This window comes from Pteropus medius, unplaced genomic scaffold (genome assembly GCF_902729225.1).
Source record: "Pteropus medius unplaced genomic scaffold, Ma_sr-lr_union100, whole genome shotgun sequence".
NCBI classification, from domain to species: Eukaryota; Metazoa; Chordata; class Mammalia; order Chiroptera; family Pteropodidae; genus Pteropus; species Pteropus medius.
Genome location: NW_024351072.1, coordinates 1,291,493 through 1,309,733, shown reverse-complemented (window position 1 = coordinate 1,309,733; position 18,241 = coordinate 1,291,493). Strand labels below are relative to the sequence as shown.

The 18,241-nt window shown below is 44.3% G+C and overlaps 1 protein-coding gene across 1 annotated transcript in view; it reads left to right on the top strand.

Annotated features, from left to right (window-relative positions):
- The first annotated feature begins 3,035 nt into the window (after positions 1 to 3,035).
- Positions 3,036 to 18,241, top strand: part of DOCK11 (dedicator of cytokinesis 11) — a 177,019-nt gene continuing 161,813 nt past the window's right edge. Inside the window, 1 exon segment of the mRNA XM_039842502.1 lies at positions 3,036 to 3,391. Coding sequence (XP_039698436.1) covers positions 3,290 to 3,391 — 102 coding nt within the window. The 5' untranslated portion in view covers positions 3,036 to 3,289.

Sequence of the window (18,241 nt, the reverse complement as noted above, 5' to 3'; positions counted from 1 at the left end):
ACCATCGGTGTGACAGGTTCTTCCAATGGCTCACAGGGCTCTGCAGAAATTGCCCACTTCTTCAATTCCACTTCATATCACTCCCCTTTCTTCAATACTCCAGCTGCGCTGGCCTTTTTTTTTTTTTTCTGTCTTTGAACACACTAAGTCTGTTCCATTCCTAGGCCTTTGTGCTTGTCATTTCTTCTGCCTGGAGTGTTTTACCTCCTGATGTCTGTTGGCTGCTTCTTTTCCTTCAAGACTCAGCTCAATTTTGACCCCCTCAGAGGCCTTCCTTGACTATTCTAAATTAGGTCTCCAACTCCAATTACTCTCTATCATATCACCTTAACTTAATTCTCCACACACCATTTCTCTTTCTGAAATTAACATGTTCATTTGCTTGCACTAAAATGTAAGCTCCACAAGAAGAGGGATGTTGCCTGTTTTGTTCAACCCTGTGTACTTTCAGGGGCTCCAATAGAGTCTGTAGTAATAAGGATGCTTTTGGCTGAAAGTAACAGAATATTCAACTAAAAGTTGTAGAAACCAAAAGGTTTTACTTGTATCACATAAAAGGGAGCTCAGAGGTAGGCAGTACTAGGGTAGGTTCAACAGTTCAATGCCGTCTAGATTCTGAGTTGGCTTTTCTGTGATGATCTCAGCCTTCCCTTTTGGTTGCAAAATGGCTACCAAGGGCAAATGCATCAAAGAAACCATCCCTCTCAGGAAGACAGAGGGTACAGAGGTCTCCTTGCCCATTCTTTTTTAGGTGAAAACTCTCAGGAGCTCTCCTCCCACACTTCCTTTTCATATTCCATTGGCTCAAACTGAGTGGAAGTCAAGACCATCCCAGTAGTAAAAGCGAATGAGATTATCATGATTTTTTTAAAAAAACAGTCATCATTTATCACCTGAACCTGTGCCTGCCTTCCCTAAGCCCTGTGGCTCTGTTCTATGCCTGAAGCATGTCTGGGTTCCCTTAGCAAGGAAAAAGTGTTATAGCTGTTGTGAATGTTAACCAACGGCGTGGACCTCACAGGCATTCAGGAAATGGAAGGCATGAATTTTTGCTGATCCACCTACATTTAACAATTAAAAAATTTCACATACACACACATTATACAAAGCAAAGACTGGTGATACAAAGCCTCTGCCTTTAGAGGACTTCCAGGTCCCAGGCCCTCAAGGACCCTCCATCTGTGCTATATCAGAACTAATGTGATGGCTGCTGAAATAGACCTGCTGCTAAGAGAATAGGCCTTTGCTGGGTTTCTATAACAAAGTCCCAGATGTAGGTATGACTACTTGGCCTTTGAAATTGGGAAAAGTTGGGAAAGTGGCCTCTGGCAGTGGTATTGATGCAGGACAGGGTAAATTTCCCCAAGGGGTGGGCGGAGACCAAGCCCTGCATCAAGAGAAGCGGGCCCTTTGGCAGTGAGTGTACAAAGAATTCAACACACACGCCAACATTAGAGTCAAAAGGTTTATTAGAAAAGGGGTAACACTCCATAGGGAGAGCGTGGTCTCCTCTCAGAGGCAGAGAGACGGGCCGAGAGAGACTCAGTGGGACAGAGACAATAGAGACGAGGACAGTGAGAGAGACCGAGTAAAGAGTACCAAGTGAAAGACACGGAGTAAACCCAGAAAAAGAGACTAAGAGGGGCAAAGAGAAGGGCAGTGAGCACGAGTGTTTGGAGGAATCCAGTTTATATATCATTCTTTAGTTCCCATTTCCTTTGATATGGACATACCATAAGGAAGGGGAAGAGTTTATAGTGTGAAAGGCCTACTGGCGGAAAGTTCCCAGCCTTTAATCCATAGGTTCTCCATGGTTTTAGCCATAGGGAATGAACGATTTTATATGTGTATGGCTGCCACTTAAAGACTGTTGTTCCTGTTTCCCCTTCACAGGTGTGGAGAATGGGTTGTTAGCAATCCCAGCAGAGATCTTCCTTTGTTCTGAAGGTATCTTGACCTGGCTGCAGGGCTGATCAGCATATTGCAGTCTCTGAATGTAGCTTGATTTAACATTTTAATTCTCTTCATTTCTCCCTACATTATTTAGGAATTCCTTTAGAAAGCCTGAATGGTTCTCTAGAAATTATGGGCCATTTTCAAATTCACAGCAAATGAAGTAACCGGACAGAAATTGCCACCACTAGTGGAGTCTCTTTCACTTCCCATAGTGGGGAGGCTTTACAGGGTCACTAGTACTTCAAGATTCTCATCCTATTTCTGCCTTAAGCATGTTTGTTTTACATCTAGTTAGCTGTTTTTTAATTCTTGGAAAACAATTTCTTGGAAGGTGAAGAGGATAAGGAAAGTAGGAAATGGTGAGGTGATAGGAGGGCACATGTAAAAGCTTCTAGAAGACTGGTAAGTCCTCCAGAACCCAGCCAATGGCGTTCCCAATGCCACCTCTACCCCATCCCCAGTAGTCACTGCGTAGCTAGACTTTCTGCCACAGGCCCAGGCCCTACAAGGAGCTCTCCCGGCCCTCCTGGTGATGGTGAGTTTCCACTTCTCACAACCTGCTCCCTCTTGGGGTGGCCTCCTTGAAGAGAGCGGACTGGGTATGAAAACGCTGTGGGAGGGAGAGGACTCAGGCAAGCTGCTCAAGCCAGAAAAATCGCTCTCCCACCTTCAACTAGGGCGCGACCCCTCCCCGGCGGAGCACACAATAGACTCCGCTCCATGTCGTTTCCCAGCCCCAGGTGGCCTGGGCCCTGGAGGCTTACGAGGTGGGGGTGGGTGGACGCTAGAGTCCCAAGGTCTCTTGCGGGCACTGCAGACTCCGGGGCGGCAAAGGAGCACTGAGGTAGAGCACCCCCCCACACACTTGGAGACATTTCTTTACCCCTTAACACACATGTGAATAAAGAAGCAGCCAGATATTCCCTCCCGGATGCGGCTGCACCAGCAACATCAGCTGCGGGCGGAGCCCGGGCGGTTGCCACTTCCCCCTCTTCCCTCGTGACCTCGCCCTCCTACCCAGTTCTTCCTCCTCGTCCACACACCCTTCCTCCCAGATACGCCCTCCTCTTTGGGCTGGTCGCGCGCAGGGCTCAGGCTCTCTAGGGGAAGGAGCGGCCGACGCCCCCGTGGGGCAAGACAGCAAGAGAGCGAGCGAGTGCAGGAGGGAAGGAGGGGACGAGGGAGGAGTCGCGCGAGCGAGGGAGGGAGGGGCGGCGGGCGCCGCGCTGCGATGTGGTCGGCCGGCTGGCGGGTAAACAGACGGAGCAGCAGTGGCCGCGGCCGGCTCGGCTCCGGGCACTGAGTACGCCCGCCGAGACCTGCGCCCGCGGCCATGGCTGAAGTGCGCAAATTCACCAAGCGACTCAGCAAGCCCGGCACGGCGGCTGAGCTCCGGCAGAGCGTGTCGGAGGCCGTGCGGGGCTCCGTGGTGCTGGTGAGTGGCCGGGGCACGGGGCGTCTCGGGGCACACGCTCGAGGCGAGAACGACGAGGTGGCTTCCCGCGCGCCGGGGTTGGGGCAGGGACGGCGCTTGGGGCGGGTTCCCAGTGCGCTCCGCGCTCTCGGTCTCGGGTTCAGTAAGTTTGCGCACTGGCCACCGCTGGTCAGGGTCCGAATCCCGGGTGGCCGCTGACAGCGCTGCGGCTGCCGGGCGCGGTGGGAGCGTGCGCTCGGCTGGACGCCGGCAAGGTTTCGGGGGTTTGGAACCCGGGCACGGCCCGGGCCTGGAGTGTGAGCTGGAGAACAGACTCCGCGCAGGCACAAAGCCAGGGGCTAGGCGCGAAGAGATCTTGATTCCCTCCTGCCGGCACCTGAGGTAGCCTGGGCGAAAGGATGCGATAAGCGTTTTGCGCGCGCGCGCGCACACACACACACACACACACACACACTCACACCGTGTACACAAAAAAGAACCCCACCCAAAAAGCTCTGGGCGCCCAAGCTGTGGCGGGCGATGAGAACAGAGGAAGCAGCGACTTCCTCCCGCTACTGGGGAGAGCGAGGGTGGTGATGGGTGTTGAAGGAGTGCTGCTGCTGTTGCCGCGGAGGGAGGGGATTGGAAACAACGGGGTTCCGGGGCGAGTGGGCGCGGGGTCGGCCGCCGAAGGGCGAGGGTGTCCCTTGGGACCCAGGAGTTATCCAGAGGCAAGGAGATGGGGGACCATGGAGGTTTGGGGGGGGAAGAAGAGATGTGCCAGTTCAGGGATGGAGGCCCTGGGGTTAGCGCCCCACGGTTCCAGGCCGGCGGATGGAGATTTGAAAGCGCACTGACCTCCTAGGAACCCTCCTATCGTGCACTAAGCCTCATCTGGATTGTTTGACTGGAGGGAAGCGAACGGGTGCTAACCGGCACTTGCCTCTTCTGTTTTCAAGACACTCGTTGCCAGTTTCCTGGACTAGCAAGCAAACCCTAAATAAGCAATCAGACTGGTTAACGAATATTTGTTACTTCGTGTTTTGTTGTTGTTGTTGTTTATTCGTTTTTGTCTCTGCTTCCCTTACAGGGTGTTGTCGGTTGTGTTTAAATTTCACCATTTAAGAGTGGGCTCTTTTTGTTTAAAAAAAAAAAAACATCAGAAGGAAACTTCGCAGCTTTTCCTTGTAATTTTTCTGTTGATCTTGTAGAATCCGATAAAGCCAACATTAAAGGGAGGCCAGGGGCTTGATCCTAACAGTGGAGAAAGTTGACATTAGTGGGAGTTCTGGAGGAGGATCAAAGGTAAAATATGTACCTTTGAGATAAAGATCTGATCATAGCAACAACTGTGCAAAGCCAAGTGACTAAAGAAATCTATCTGTTGCTGGACCCTTGGAAATTTAATCCTGCTGTTTAGCAGAGCTTTGTCCAGAACTTTAATGTTTTAATGGACTTGGTTTATTGTACGTCTCACCAGTTTTAGAATGAAGTCCTGATGGTTCAGATTGGTACCTCGATTGTCATTCACAGCCAGTTAAGAGGGGAGGCAAGCTGTGTGCAGGGCATTTATACCAGGGCTCTCTCTTGGTAGATTGTTAACAAGTGATTCCATCTGCCTTGCACAGGAAACGTTTCCCTAAATTTAGGAAGTAAGAAAACCTTGCTTGAGCAGAGGTGGCTGGCATACCACATCGTGTGTAGGGAGCCTGTGAAGTGGGCAGATGGTCTCAAGAGAATAAATGGGACTCAGCAAACCTCCACTGGGATTTGACCAGCATTTGACCTGCCACCCTCAGCAGCAGAAAGTTAACATTAGCATTCTTGCCCAGGTTTTTAGATTTTAAAAATGATTTTGTGTAGCACAGGTTCATTTGCCCCTTCCTAACCCTTGACTCTGGCAAAGCTGGAAAAACTGTTAGTGTAAGGAGAACCTTCTGGGAGACGCTGCCTAGCCTAGCTTACTTGAGTCTGGGGCCGCAAATTTTTACCAGGCAAAGCACAGGCATGATACTTATTACTACTATAGTATGTGATCCACGTTAACATTTTGGGGGTAGGGGAGAACAGATTCTAGGAATCTCAATCAGCCAATATGTATTCAGTTCCTACTGCATGCAAGACACAATGCTAGATGCCCTGCAATTACAAGAGAATGCGGATGACTTTTTCTCCATTTGTTTTCATTAGTCTGAACCTGGGTTGAGTATGTGTTTGTCGGCAGAACAGCCAGATTATGTACACAACTCAATTTTAGATTATCCATAGCACCTTAGTGAATATTTTTAAGCAGTCTAGTCAAGTAAGAAATAAGGGAACAGTCTTAAATGGAGTGTATTCTCCACTTAAATGGCTTTGTTGGCCCCTGCTTTTCTGACACAAAGGGCTGTTTAACTAAAGTTAGCAAAGCCACGGACGGGTGGCTGGAAAGCCAGTGGACCACGTTGTAGCCACCTCCATAACTTACGATTCTTTTCTGATTTAAGCCTTAACGTCTTTATTAGGGATATCGGAAGTGGGGTTTACACTTGCTGCTGTAAACCAATGGCATTCACGTTAGAGCTTCAATATGGAGTCATTGCAGCAGCAGGCCAAGCTTTTCTCTGGTGTATCTCTCACTAGAACTTGGAAGGCCCACCAAACTGAACAAATATACAGTATTTCCTGTTTAGTTTTTTTTGTTTGTTTGTTTTAACAATTATACTCTTGTTAGCATTTTGCTAAAGTGGGGGCTAAAAAAATATATATTTTCTTCAAACATTCTAAGTTCTTCTACCTCAGCTAATAATCAAATTAGCAGATGGATTAACAGGAGAAAATCAAATTTTAATATATGCTCATGGGCAATTCACATATACATGAAAATTCGAAAGACAGTGAGGCAACATTGGGTATATGGGACATTTTGGACAAAAGGATATGGGGGATGGGGTATTAGATTTCAGAAGTGAAAATGGGCGATTTCCAGGTAGTTGAGGGAGTGTAACGTACATGGCAGGCACCTTCTTGCTAACAAGAGCCATGCCTGAAGCCTTTCTATTTACCATACTTAATTCAAATTAGGCTAAGTCGAACATCTTGAGATTTCCTTCCTGAAGCAGGTTTTTCTGTCTGAATCTCTTGGACAGGAAAGGGAGGGTCAAAGGTTCTTTCTGAATCTTGTTTCTTAATAAACAGGTTAAAATCAGTATCACCAAAAGACAGCTTTAGAGTGGCAGTCCTTTGGTTTCTTGAGCAAAACATTGTTTTGCTCACTGTTGGAAAAATTAAGAAGGCATAGGCTATATATAGCATGTAGTTGTGTATTCAGACCTTCATTCATTTATAAGTACTTCCATGAATCTATTAACTATATAATGAAGCAGAGACTATTTTGTTGCTTCACTTTTCTGAAAGTTTGACATTTTTACGAAGGTCGGTTTTAACCCAGGAAAGGGGATAATTACAGAATTAACCAGTGGCAGGGAATTCAGTGTACGTGATTAATTGAGAAGTGTTTACATATATACATGTTTTAAATGCAGAGTTTTAACACTGTTTTTGTTATAATTCGCGATATAGCTATTTGTGTCTTAGGGGGAACAAAGGCATTTGGTAAACCTGTTGTATTCTGGCTCTCTCCTTAAGAGGAGTCATTTATTGTGCCTGGGAAAGTCAACTAGTAGGTGTTTAAAGACTGTTTGCTTGTTTGCTGCTGCTGAATTTACCCTTAATTCTATGCGCACGAAAGGATCAGGGAAGAGTTGCTAGTTATTACCAGTTGTAGCCCCTTCAGGCAGGGTAATGTATGCGGCATCCCCTGGCTGGCGTAGAGAAAAACTCCCCCGAAGCTGAGAATGGCTGAAAAGTGTCTGCAGCGGTTGACTCCCCCACCTGGCACACACAGCTACCTTTGCATGGAATGTTTGTTAGGTTAGAATTTAGGGAAGGCTTGAGAAGGAATCAGCTCCCCTGTTCTCTCTCCCCGGGGAATTTGTGGAAAGTTGTTAATATAAGACAAAACAACTGACGCTGTGTAGTAAAGCCAGTTTCAATGAGCTTCTTGACCAAGCATTTCCAGTTCAGAGACTTAGCTTGGATCTGAATGAACAGTCAGGAGAGTTACCCAGAGTTTTGGCGCCTAAACATAGAGTAGTCTCACAATTCCTGTGGGCTTTTACAGTTTAGGAGAGCTTGCAGCAAGCCACTCCTGGAGGATCTGTCCAAAAGCCCAGTGGAGAGTTTGCGGTGAAACCAGAGGCCTCACTGAACATTTTTTGAAGCACCAAATAGTAGAATTTGTTTTCTAAGATGAACATGTTAAATTTTGTGAATTATTTTTTTTCCTATTCTAATTATCAGCAAGGCTTCTTTTTGAAATGTTTATTGCTTTATTACATAATAAATGCATGTTTATTGTAGGAGTTAGAAAGACAAAAGAGAATAATCAATCACCATCTCATTTACTCAAAAGGAACTCTTAATGTTCTAATGTATACATGTCAAAACTCTTCTTTCTGTCTCCTTTGTGTGTATATATGAAAACATGGATTCGATAAGTGTATCATACAAACTTTAAAATATTTTTTTCGCTTACCACAGTCTTGCAAACGTTTCTTCACATCAATAAATAGAAATCTGTAGAATTCCACTGTGGGTGTACCATAGGTAATCATCTTTTATTGTTTGATGTTTTGATAATTTCTAGTTTTGTGGTGTTATAAACATGAGCTGTCTAGTACGGTAGCTACTAGACACCTGTGGGTATTTAAATTTAAATAGAAGTCAATTAAAACATTTAAAATATCAGCTCCTAAATTGCACTTGCCACAGTTCAAGTGCTCAGTAGCCACATGTGGCTGGTGGCTACCGTATAAGGACAGCACAGACACAGAACATTTCCGTTACTGCAGAAAGTTATTTTGAACAGCGCTGGTATAAATATTAATTGAATGAACATCTCTGAGCAGGCATTTTCAAACTTGCTAGATTGTCCCTTTTGGATAAATTTCTAGCATTGGAATTGCTTACTCAGACATCAGACACACTTTTAGTGTTAAAAATTCCTCTTAAACGCACTGTTAAATTGCTCTGCAGAAAGTTGTTGCCATTTACTCTTTCACCAGCAGAATATACAAGTGTTCATTTCTCTTCTCCCATGCCAACACTGATTATTAATATTTTTTAATCTGTGCAGTCTGATAGGAAATAAATGGTACATCATGGTACTGATTTAAATTTCTTTTAGAACTCTTGAAGTTGGATAGTTTTTCATCTGTTGATTAGCCACTTGTATTTCTTTTTTGTGGATTTGAGTGAAGCTTCTTACAGACTATTTCCTTGTTTATAATTCTTGCAGTAATGGTCTCCACCCCCAAGATTCTGTTTCGATAAATCTGGAGTGGGACCAGGCATCTGTATTTTTAAGAACTACCTAAGGTGATTCTGATGTGCCCAGAAATGCTGATCTAGACCACTTGCCCACTCAAGGCAGGAATGTCCCCTACACATACCTCCTTAAACACGCCCTGCCTTTTAGAGGGCTATGTTATATGTTAGAAAGGTTCTTGAGCTGAAATTTACTCTTAAGTTCCACCACAGGCTAGGCCTAGCTCTGCCGTTTGCAGCCACACAGATTATGTTTGCTTCCTCTTTTACATGACAACCCTTCAGATGTTTGGAGACAGCCACCTTGTATGTCATTTTTTAAATTAACTCTTTACAATGCCAGAGCCTTCATTTCTTTCCTTTATTCTTCATAATACTTGGTTTCAAGATTCTTTTCACCATTCTAGCCATCCTGTTTGGACTCTTCCAAGGTCTCAGTGTCCAAAAAGCATGTTTGGTGCTAGTGGAAAGGAAAAGAAATGAGCAACCTCAACTTGAGAAGGTTGTCAGGGCAAAACTAGGTTTCAGTTAAGCAAGGCAGTGGAGAGAACATTCTAGAGAAAAGCTGACCATGTAGTGTTGTGTTTTGACAAAAGACTACAGTTCTCGAGAGTGGAGAAGTGTTTCAAATGGGATCAGGAAGGAGCGGGGGCGGAGGGTGGGGGTGGCGGAGAGCTAGGGCTGAGTGGGCAGAGATGACATTGTAGGCAAGATTAACTGAAAAGGTTTGCACCTTTGGGGGTGATTAGGGAAGTGGGAGGCAGGGCGTGGAGGAATGGTCTGGAGACCAGCCCCAGACTTCCAGTTAGAACAGTGATGGTAAGTTAGGTCACCCCTGGGCAGCTCCCCTGCCAGTGTTTGAGCAGTGGGGGTGACAGCCTCCTCTTCCAGGTGCCTGAAGAAGCTGAGTAGAATGTTTCTTGTGCTTACAGGACTCATAAGCCAGGAAGAGAGATCAGACGTATGCAAAGAACAAACAGAGAAGATAGAAGCACAGCAGGAGGCTGGTGGCTCGGCTTTCTGTGTTCAGTTAGTTACAACATCTCTGCTCCCGCCCCTCAAGCTCTTTTGTTTTTCAAGAGTTAGGTCCTTTCTGGGTTCACCAATGTTCAATAAGCCTTTGCCAATGATCAGTGTTAATCTCCATTGCATTTCTCACATTTATTTAACTACAGTGGCCTTTTTTTCCCCCTGTGAATGGGGAAAGTAAGTGGTAGGTCTAACACTGAGAAATTCATATATAATGTACATGTGTAAGTCATCTTGGCATTCCTTTACTTGACCTCTATGGACTGTACAAAGTGCAAATCCCCAGGGCTCCACCTCAGGGCTCTCCCTCCTGCTTGTTGGAATTCAGAGGAGTCATTTATTCACCAACCTGGTTTTGCTTTCTTCTGAGATACAGAATTGTCAGTAAGGCATGTTGAAAAATTAGTAGTTTTTTCTAAAACACAGAAGGGAACTACAGGAGGGAAAAGTAGCTAGAGTTGTTTCCTTGTTTCTATAAATCCTAACGATAATTTTATGATACATAATCTCTTTGAGATTTAGATCTCTTGATTTCTTTTAGCTTTTGTCAGGAGTACAGAGGGGTTCATGGGTAACATTGGCCTGCTGCTTAGTTTATATCAACCTAGAGCCAGATGCTTTGTTGATTCTTGCAGGGCCCCACCCTGGAGACTCTCAGAGCTGTAAGTGGGGAAAGGAAAGGGACAGTCTCATTTGTCTGGAATTTGCCTGGAAGCTCATACTTGTTAGAGCGAGTGGTTAGGAGTGGGCTCTGGAAGTACACTGCCAGGTTCAAAGTTCAGCTTAGCTACTTACTAGCTGGGTGACCTTGGGCCAGTTATTTAACCTTTCAGTACCTTGATAACCCTCTTGTGGGCTTGTTGAGAGGCTTAAAGGAGTTGTTGCATGTGAAGCACTTAGAGCAGGACTTGGCACATGGAAAGCACTGGATGACTGTTGGCTTTCATTGTCATTCTCAGGTTATATGGTGGATAAGAGAAGTCTTCTGTGTATGTGTTACAAGTCAATAAAATAAACTGGCAGAAGGGAAGCAGGTAGCCTTGCTTTTTAATTTTATTTCCTTGCTCTAAATCATGCCCCAAAGAGTGAGCTACATGGCTGAGCCAAGAATCATACACTTTCTTGAAACAGAAGCTAGCAGACCACTCTCCATTAGGTTCTTGATAATATCCATTTCTAGTTGGACTTGGTTATATTGCAGAGCCCAATGGATGTGAGCTAGGGCTCTGGGTCTTTGGCAATTCTCATCTTCAGACTAGGCTGATGAGTGAGTTCCAGTCCTCTGTTAGGGAGGAACACCCAGTCCTGTGCCTAGGGAGAAGGTCCTACAGTCTGGGGACTTGCCTGCATGACCTCTGGTGGAAGCGATCACATTTATGACAATCTATTCAGTGTGGTTTATGCAAAGCGGTGGATAGAGGAGAACTGGGCTCTAATGGAAAAATAGAACTTCAACGCCCTTTCTTTTCCCTTTGAAAACTATATTGACATCCCTTATTCTCATTAATTCTCATTTTTTAAAAATCAAATGAATATTGAAATTTAAATGCCTTTTTAAAGCTCTAATTTTAAAACCCGTATTTTAGTGGAACAATTTTAAAGCCTAAAGTTCTCTTAAGAAATTAACATATTTTTATATTTGGCTATTCTGGTTTTGTGGCAGCAGGATAATTTCTATTAAGAACAGTGTGTACAGGTTTTCAGCTTAGTTGATACCGCGGAAAATATGCCAACTGTTCCAATGACATGTGGTTTACCTATTGTCTTTGCACAATATCACACAATCATGCCTAAATTTGCTATTAATGATTTCCTGCATTTCTTCACCTTATTTTTATTGCCCATTGAGTTTATCGTTCACGGGAAGCTGTATTTTTTGCCTTTTCCTGATAGCTCATGTCAGATTGTATATTTCAAGGTGCTGAGAAATGTTTGAAGATATGCTGATACTTCAGCTTTTCCATCATGTTGCTTTCCCTAATGACTGAAATATTTTACTGGATGAGATTTAACTAAGAAGTCAAGTGTTCTTCCAAGCCTCGGAGACAGAGCATCTTTATTTGAAGTGTTTCAGTGAAGTGTGTCTGGAGGCCGGGGAATGTCCTTGTAGGAAATGTTTTTTAGACGATGACAAGAACTTGTATTTTTATAGCCTCAATCTTATGAAGAGTTAAAAATGTTATGCCTGTGGCCTTGGATGTTCTTACAGGTTGCTATTAAACACATACCACATTGTCAGCACCTCTTCGGTGAGTGGAGAAACAGGCACGGTTTCAAGTCAGGCAGGCTATAGGTCATTCGTATTTACTAAATGACAGAACATGTAATGAACTCCAGGTATCTCGATTCCTTTGGAGTAATTAGGTAAAGAAGCACTAGCTCCTGGGCCAGATTCCACAGTAAATCAGGTGGAGGAAGCTCTTTTTGTGTGGTTTTGGTGATAACCTCTTTCTTTTTGGAAATAGTGTTTATTTCTGAATAAGCTTAAGTCTTTTAAGTGAGCGGTGAGGACAAGAATGGGGGGGGTGTGTCGTTACTGAGAAATGTGGGCAAGATCAGTATAGATTTTTTCCTTGCCTAAGGCTTTTGAGAACTGTTTGCAATTGGCTATTCTTCCTTTCTTTGCCATTTGAATAACTATATGGAAAAAAAAAATCTCCAGAACACTGGCTCTGCAGAGGTAACTGGGATCATTTTCATGGGATTGTTTTTATCATTTTTTTCAAGTGAGTTAATACTGTCCAAAAATAACAATACATATATTTATCTCCATGCCTTTTATATTAGTGATTTAGTTTTCCCACTTGAGAAACTGACAGCCTTATGCCTTGCAGGACCTGTTGTCAATGTTCATGGTGTGAGTGGAAGAATGCTATTGGCCTAACCAGTTTATTTTCATAGGTTAACAAGTTCCTAAGGCTTCAGTGCATTAAATGGTTTCCTATAGACTTGAAGAAGGGAATACCACCTTTTAAGGTGCCTAACTTACCACCAAGAAATAAGTTTGAAAGACCTCTGAATCAACTGTTAAAATCGTTATTTAAAAGCTCACAGGAGCCAATAGCACTCCTTCAGTCCATCTGAGTGTTTATATCATGCTCTGTTGCTTGTGGAGCAAAGAAGGCTCTCTCTGCTAACCTTCCCCCTGGGGAGGATGACTCTTTCACTACTAGTGACCTGCATGACTGCTTGCAGAGGAACTGGCCTCTGTCCACCCCTTCCAAATGAAATGGTCTGGCAAAATCCTCACTAGAAGAGCCAGAAGAAAATTCCATAAGGCTTCTTGCTTCAGGTCTGTGAATGAGGCCCCATTCCCTCTCCCTGCTTTTCTCTCTCTTGTCTCTGCTTGTAGCTGGAGCTACGCTGATGTCCAGAGCTGGCTCAGCACCGTCCCAGGTCCAGAGACCAGCCTGGGTCTACGCAGGTGACATCAGAGGACTTTCACATTCAGAGCTAAGGTTCTCTGGGCCCCAAGTCCTATAGGATGGGTGCTGGTTCTGCCCTGTCTTTAAAATCCATTTCTGTTCACTGGGTTTTATCTTCTTCCTTGTCCCCTTGTGTCACTGTCCCAGTCACTTTGTCCTTGTCTTGACCCCCAACCTCCTCATATTTAATACTATGCCTTGGTTTTCCGGCCAGTTGCCCAGCTCCTGTAGAAGTGAGGTCTGGTCTTGTTACTGGTGCCGAGGAGGGATAGTCCACCCTCTCACCATGATCTTATAACAGCTTGAGCTCAGCACCGGTGGGACTATGGACTGAAGAGGCGAGTGTCTGCTCAGAGAAGTTAGAGGAGGCAGAATACCTGGAATGATGAGTTCCAGTCACTGGCCTTGCTGAGGGTTAGACTAGATGCATGGCCAATTAGTTTCCTGTGACTGCTGTAACAAATTGCCACAAACTTAGTGTTTCAAAACAACACAAATTTATTATCTCACAGCTCTGGAGGTCAGAAGTCTGAAAGAGGTTTTACTGGGCTAATGGTAAGATGTCCACAAGGCCTCATTCCAACAGCTCTAGTAGAGAATCTGTTTCCTAGCCTTTTCCAGCTTCTAGAGGCTGCCTTCATTCCTTAGCTCATGGCCACTTCCTCCATCTTCAAGCCAGTCACAGCAGTCAAGTCTTTCTTATATTGTATCATACTGACATGGCTGCTGTCATCACATCTCTGATTCTCACACTCTGCCTCTCTCCCTTACTTAGAAAGGACCCTTATGATTTCATTAGTCCCACTTGAATAATCCAGGATAATCTCCTCATCTCAAAATTCTTAACTCAATCATGTCGGTAAAATCCCCTTTGCCATGTAATGTAATGTAGGTTCCAGGGATTAAGATGTAGACATTTTTGGGAAACCATTATTCTGCTTCATGCTCAGGTATTGCTGGAGGTTGAGGAATGGTGGAATCCTGGGGTCCAATGGGTTCCTAATATGGATATTGACATTATGGTTTGAGGAGGGACAGGGATCTGATAGACTGGCAAACTATTAGCAAAACTCTTCACAGAAAATTGAGGAAGCACAATCCCTTTTGAGAATTTTGGCTGAAAAAAAGCAATACAGGTTTGTAGTCTGCAATTTCAATTTGGATGTTTTCTTAAATTCTTCATAATTAAAATTTTTTCCCCTACACAAAACTCCCTCAGTCTAGGGTTCTTGTAAGTGGGTACTGCTTTCAGACTTGAGGTGTTTCAGGATACAAGCTGGCCAGACACTTAGCAGGCACTTAGCCAGCTCAGGCCTATGGAATTTTCCATCCTCAGTTAAAGAAAAGAGTGCAGAGGTAGAGAGAGCACGCGCGAGAGCGACAGGCAGACAGACAGAGGCAGAGAGACAGAGAAGGAGAGAAGGAGGAAGAGAGAGAGTGTCTGTTTCTGTTTAAAAGAGAAAGGGATGGTTGCATATCACAGATAACATTGGCCGACAAGCTCCAAGACATCTCTCCTGTGTCCTGTGTGAAAGGCACTTCACCCATCCTGAAGGTCAAGTTAGACTGGGCATGGCCTTCCCGCTCTTCTAAGGCAATTGCAGGACCCATTCCCAGAAATGGGTTTCTAAAACATATGATCGGGGTTTTTCCTTATTTACTGGCCCTCATCGGGATTTCATGCCTTCTGGGTAGTATACATTCAGTCAGTGAGTTAAATGACAGAGTTAATGCCTTAGAACTTGGTCTGTGGTGTATACCAGAAGGAACTAGAAAGCAAGTGTATTGTTGGACAGTGAGCTAGAGAGAAAGGTGTGCTGAGCCATGGAAGAGAGCTGCTTAGCTAAAGGAAAAGATAGATACTTTCCTCGGTTCATATTCAAATCCCCAAGGAAATGCTTTTAGAACTGTTGCTTGAATTGCAAAGAAGCAGATAATCTATTTCTACTGATTTCTTTTTAATGGATTATATCTACTCAGGGCAAGATTGTGGAGAGGGTTGTGACTAGGGGAAGGCTAGACAAGGACTTAATCTGAGGAAACTAAAGGATAAACAAAAAGTTAAGATGGAAGGAAGTTCTTTTTTCATTATAATAGACCAAGTGACCAGAGATTAAAATATTAACAATATTTAATGAAGGTAGCAGTACACTTTTATTTATTTATTTAAATTTTTTTATTTATTATTATTATTTATGCCTACAGCGCCTGGTCTTCCTAGGTGGTCTGTCATCCAAGTACTAACCAGGCCCGACACTGCTTAGCTTTCGAGATTGGACATCAGGCTTGTTCAGGGTGGCATGGCTGTAGACCATGGACAGTGGCTCCACTGGGGCGTGAACCCAGGACCTTCTGCGTGTAAAGCATACATGCCAACCGCTACCCTATGGAACTACATCCAGCAGTGTATTTTTAGATTCAGACAGGAAGAAATCAAACTCTTTAGAAGTTATACTAGGTAAACGAAACAGTTTTGTCCAGGACCAAAGAGGTGACTAGACGTCTATTCAGGAGAGAGAGGCGGTATATACTGTCAACTTGCATAATTTAAAACTCCAAATCATTTAGTTAATGTAGAGAATACTAGTATGCAGTTCTCCACTCTATATGATAGTTGGAACCCAATTCTCCAATTTAGATGGAGGACAGAGCCTTGTGACCACCTATAAAGGCCAGATTTCTTTTGGGGAGTTTAGGGTGAAGGGACTCATGTGACAGGTCACTTGACCTCCCTTCCTCCATCTTCAGGTAGAAGGGGGCAATAGCCCACACCTATTCCATACCCATATTTCTCAAGGCTGCAAATCCTGATGGACAGGAATGGTAGCAATGAAGGCTTCCCCTCTGAGCCCTTGAGACTTCCTCTGAGAGTGGCCCACATTGGGGCTGGCTTCCTCTTACTATGTCCCCTCCCTACCACGTTGCTTTCTTCCTTTTTCCACTATACCCCACTATTCTCCCTTCATACTGATTTTCAACTGCTGCTCCTGGTGTTCACCACTCTATATTGTCACCTTCCAGGAAAATCTTCTGTATATCTGGCTCCTTGGTCCAACCCCACTGCCATAGCTCGCTCAGCCCCTTTGCTTTCCCTTCCGCCATGTGCATTCCACTGTGGGCACATTTCACTATTCTCTTCTCATCCTTTTTTCACCTCTTCCTTCCCTCTCTCCTTAGTGTTTGGCCAAAAAGTGTTCTCCATGGGACAGGGCCATTACTGTGTTATTTTTTAAAAACCTTTTCTTTAGCCAAGAATGGAAAATTCCAAAGGCCTGAGCTAGTGATGGCTGGATGTCTTTTCTGGAAATCCAATGGCTTGGATGCTAAGAGTATGTGGAGCTACACATCTGGCAAGGTTGTTCCCTAAAATGTTCTGGCTTTGGATTTAGTTCCAACTAAAAGAAATGGAGGTTCTATCTGTGGAATTATGGCATAAACATGAAGAGTTTAAGAAATAATTATAAATACAGAGCCCAGTTTATGTCACTTTTTTTTTCTGCTGGGTTTTTAATTGGAAAAGAGTGGCCTTTGGCTTAGTAGATCTTATAAAAATGAAACCTTCCACCTGAGAGACAAATGAAGTTCCTGGGGCTCAGTTGAATGGAGGGTTTTGTTTTGTTGGGGTGTTTCTATCACAGAGGCCATGTGTGGTTCAGAGAAATCAGGTACATTTCAGAGTTGTTCTTCAGAGCTGGGGGACAGGAGCATCCAACCAATTGACACCAGATGGATTTGAGTAGGTATACTCCACTGCCATATTTCCTGCCCCATCTCTGGAGAAATCATTTAGGCAGGATTTTGTCCATACGTCCCTAGGGGTTTGACAAAGTGGACCATTTTGACAATAAGCAAAAACATTATTGTCTTTATTGCTAGAAACTGACCATCATTCTGCCTCTCAGGAAAGGATGAGGAAAAATACTAAAATCCCCAAACCCACAAAGATACCAACTCTTTCTGCATTGGCTCTACATTACTGGGAATGAGCACCCATATTTCCTAGCAGGCCTTCTGTTCCTTTCGATCCACCAGGAAAGCCCATCTCACTTTTGAATTCTCTTCTCCCACCACATGCTTTCCTATGGCCTGTACTCTAGCCACGCTGGCCCACTGCCGCTACCCCAAATACATTGAACGCTTTCTTACCATTCATACTTTGCTCATGCTGACTCCTCTTCCTGGAATGCCCTTCCAACTCCTTCCCTGCTAAAGGGAATCATATCTGTCCTTCGGGATTTAGATCAGATCCCCCACAATTTGGAAAAAAAATTGCTCCTTTTGCAGGATTGTAGCCTCCTTCTAGTTGTATTGGTTTCCTGTGGCTGCCATAACAAATGACCACAAAGAAGTTGGCTTAAAACAACACATTTATTCTCTTACAGTTGTGGAGGCCAGAAATCCAAAATTGGTATCACTGGGCCACACTTCCTTTGGAGAATTTAGGGGGGGATCTGTTTTTTGCCTCTCCTATCTCTAGTAGCTGCCAGAGTTCCCTGGCTTGTGGCTGTGTCACTTCAGTCTCTGTCTCTGTGGTCACATTGCCTTTTCAGTTGTGTCAAATTTCCTCTGGCTCTTTCTTAAAGGATAGCATTTAGGGCCCACCCCATCATCCAGGATGGTCTCATCTTGAGACCTTTGATTCATTCACCCATGTAAAGACCCTTTTGCCATAAGGGAGCATTTGCAGGTTCCAGGAATTAGAATAGGGTCATATTTTTGTGGGGGCATGTTTTATCCTATTTCACTAGTTCTACAGTTTTAGAGAGGATTGATTTTATTCTGCCTCTGCATGATAGTTGAGAACTTCCGTTAGCCATTAGCATGTGAGTGCCTTAAGGAGCTGGCTGGAGAGTGGAAGGAGCTAATGCATAACAGAGTGCCAGAAGGGCCCAGCAATTTCTCTGACAATCTCTGTTACCTTGAGCAGTCTATTTAACCTTGTGGAACCCCCTTGTTCTCATTTGTAGAAGGGGAATAATAATATCCACCTGAATGAGCCTTGCAGTTTAGTAAAAAAACAACAATAAAACTCTCAAACTTAACTTAAATG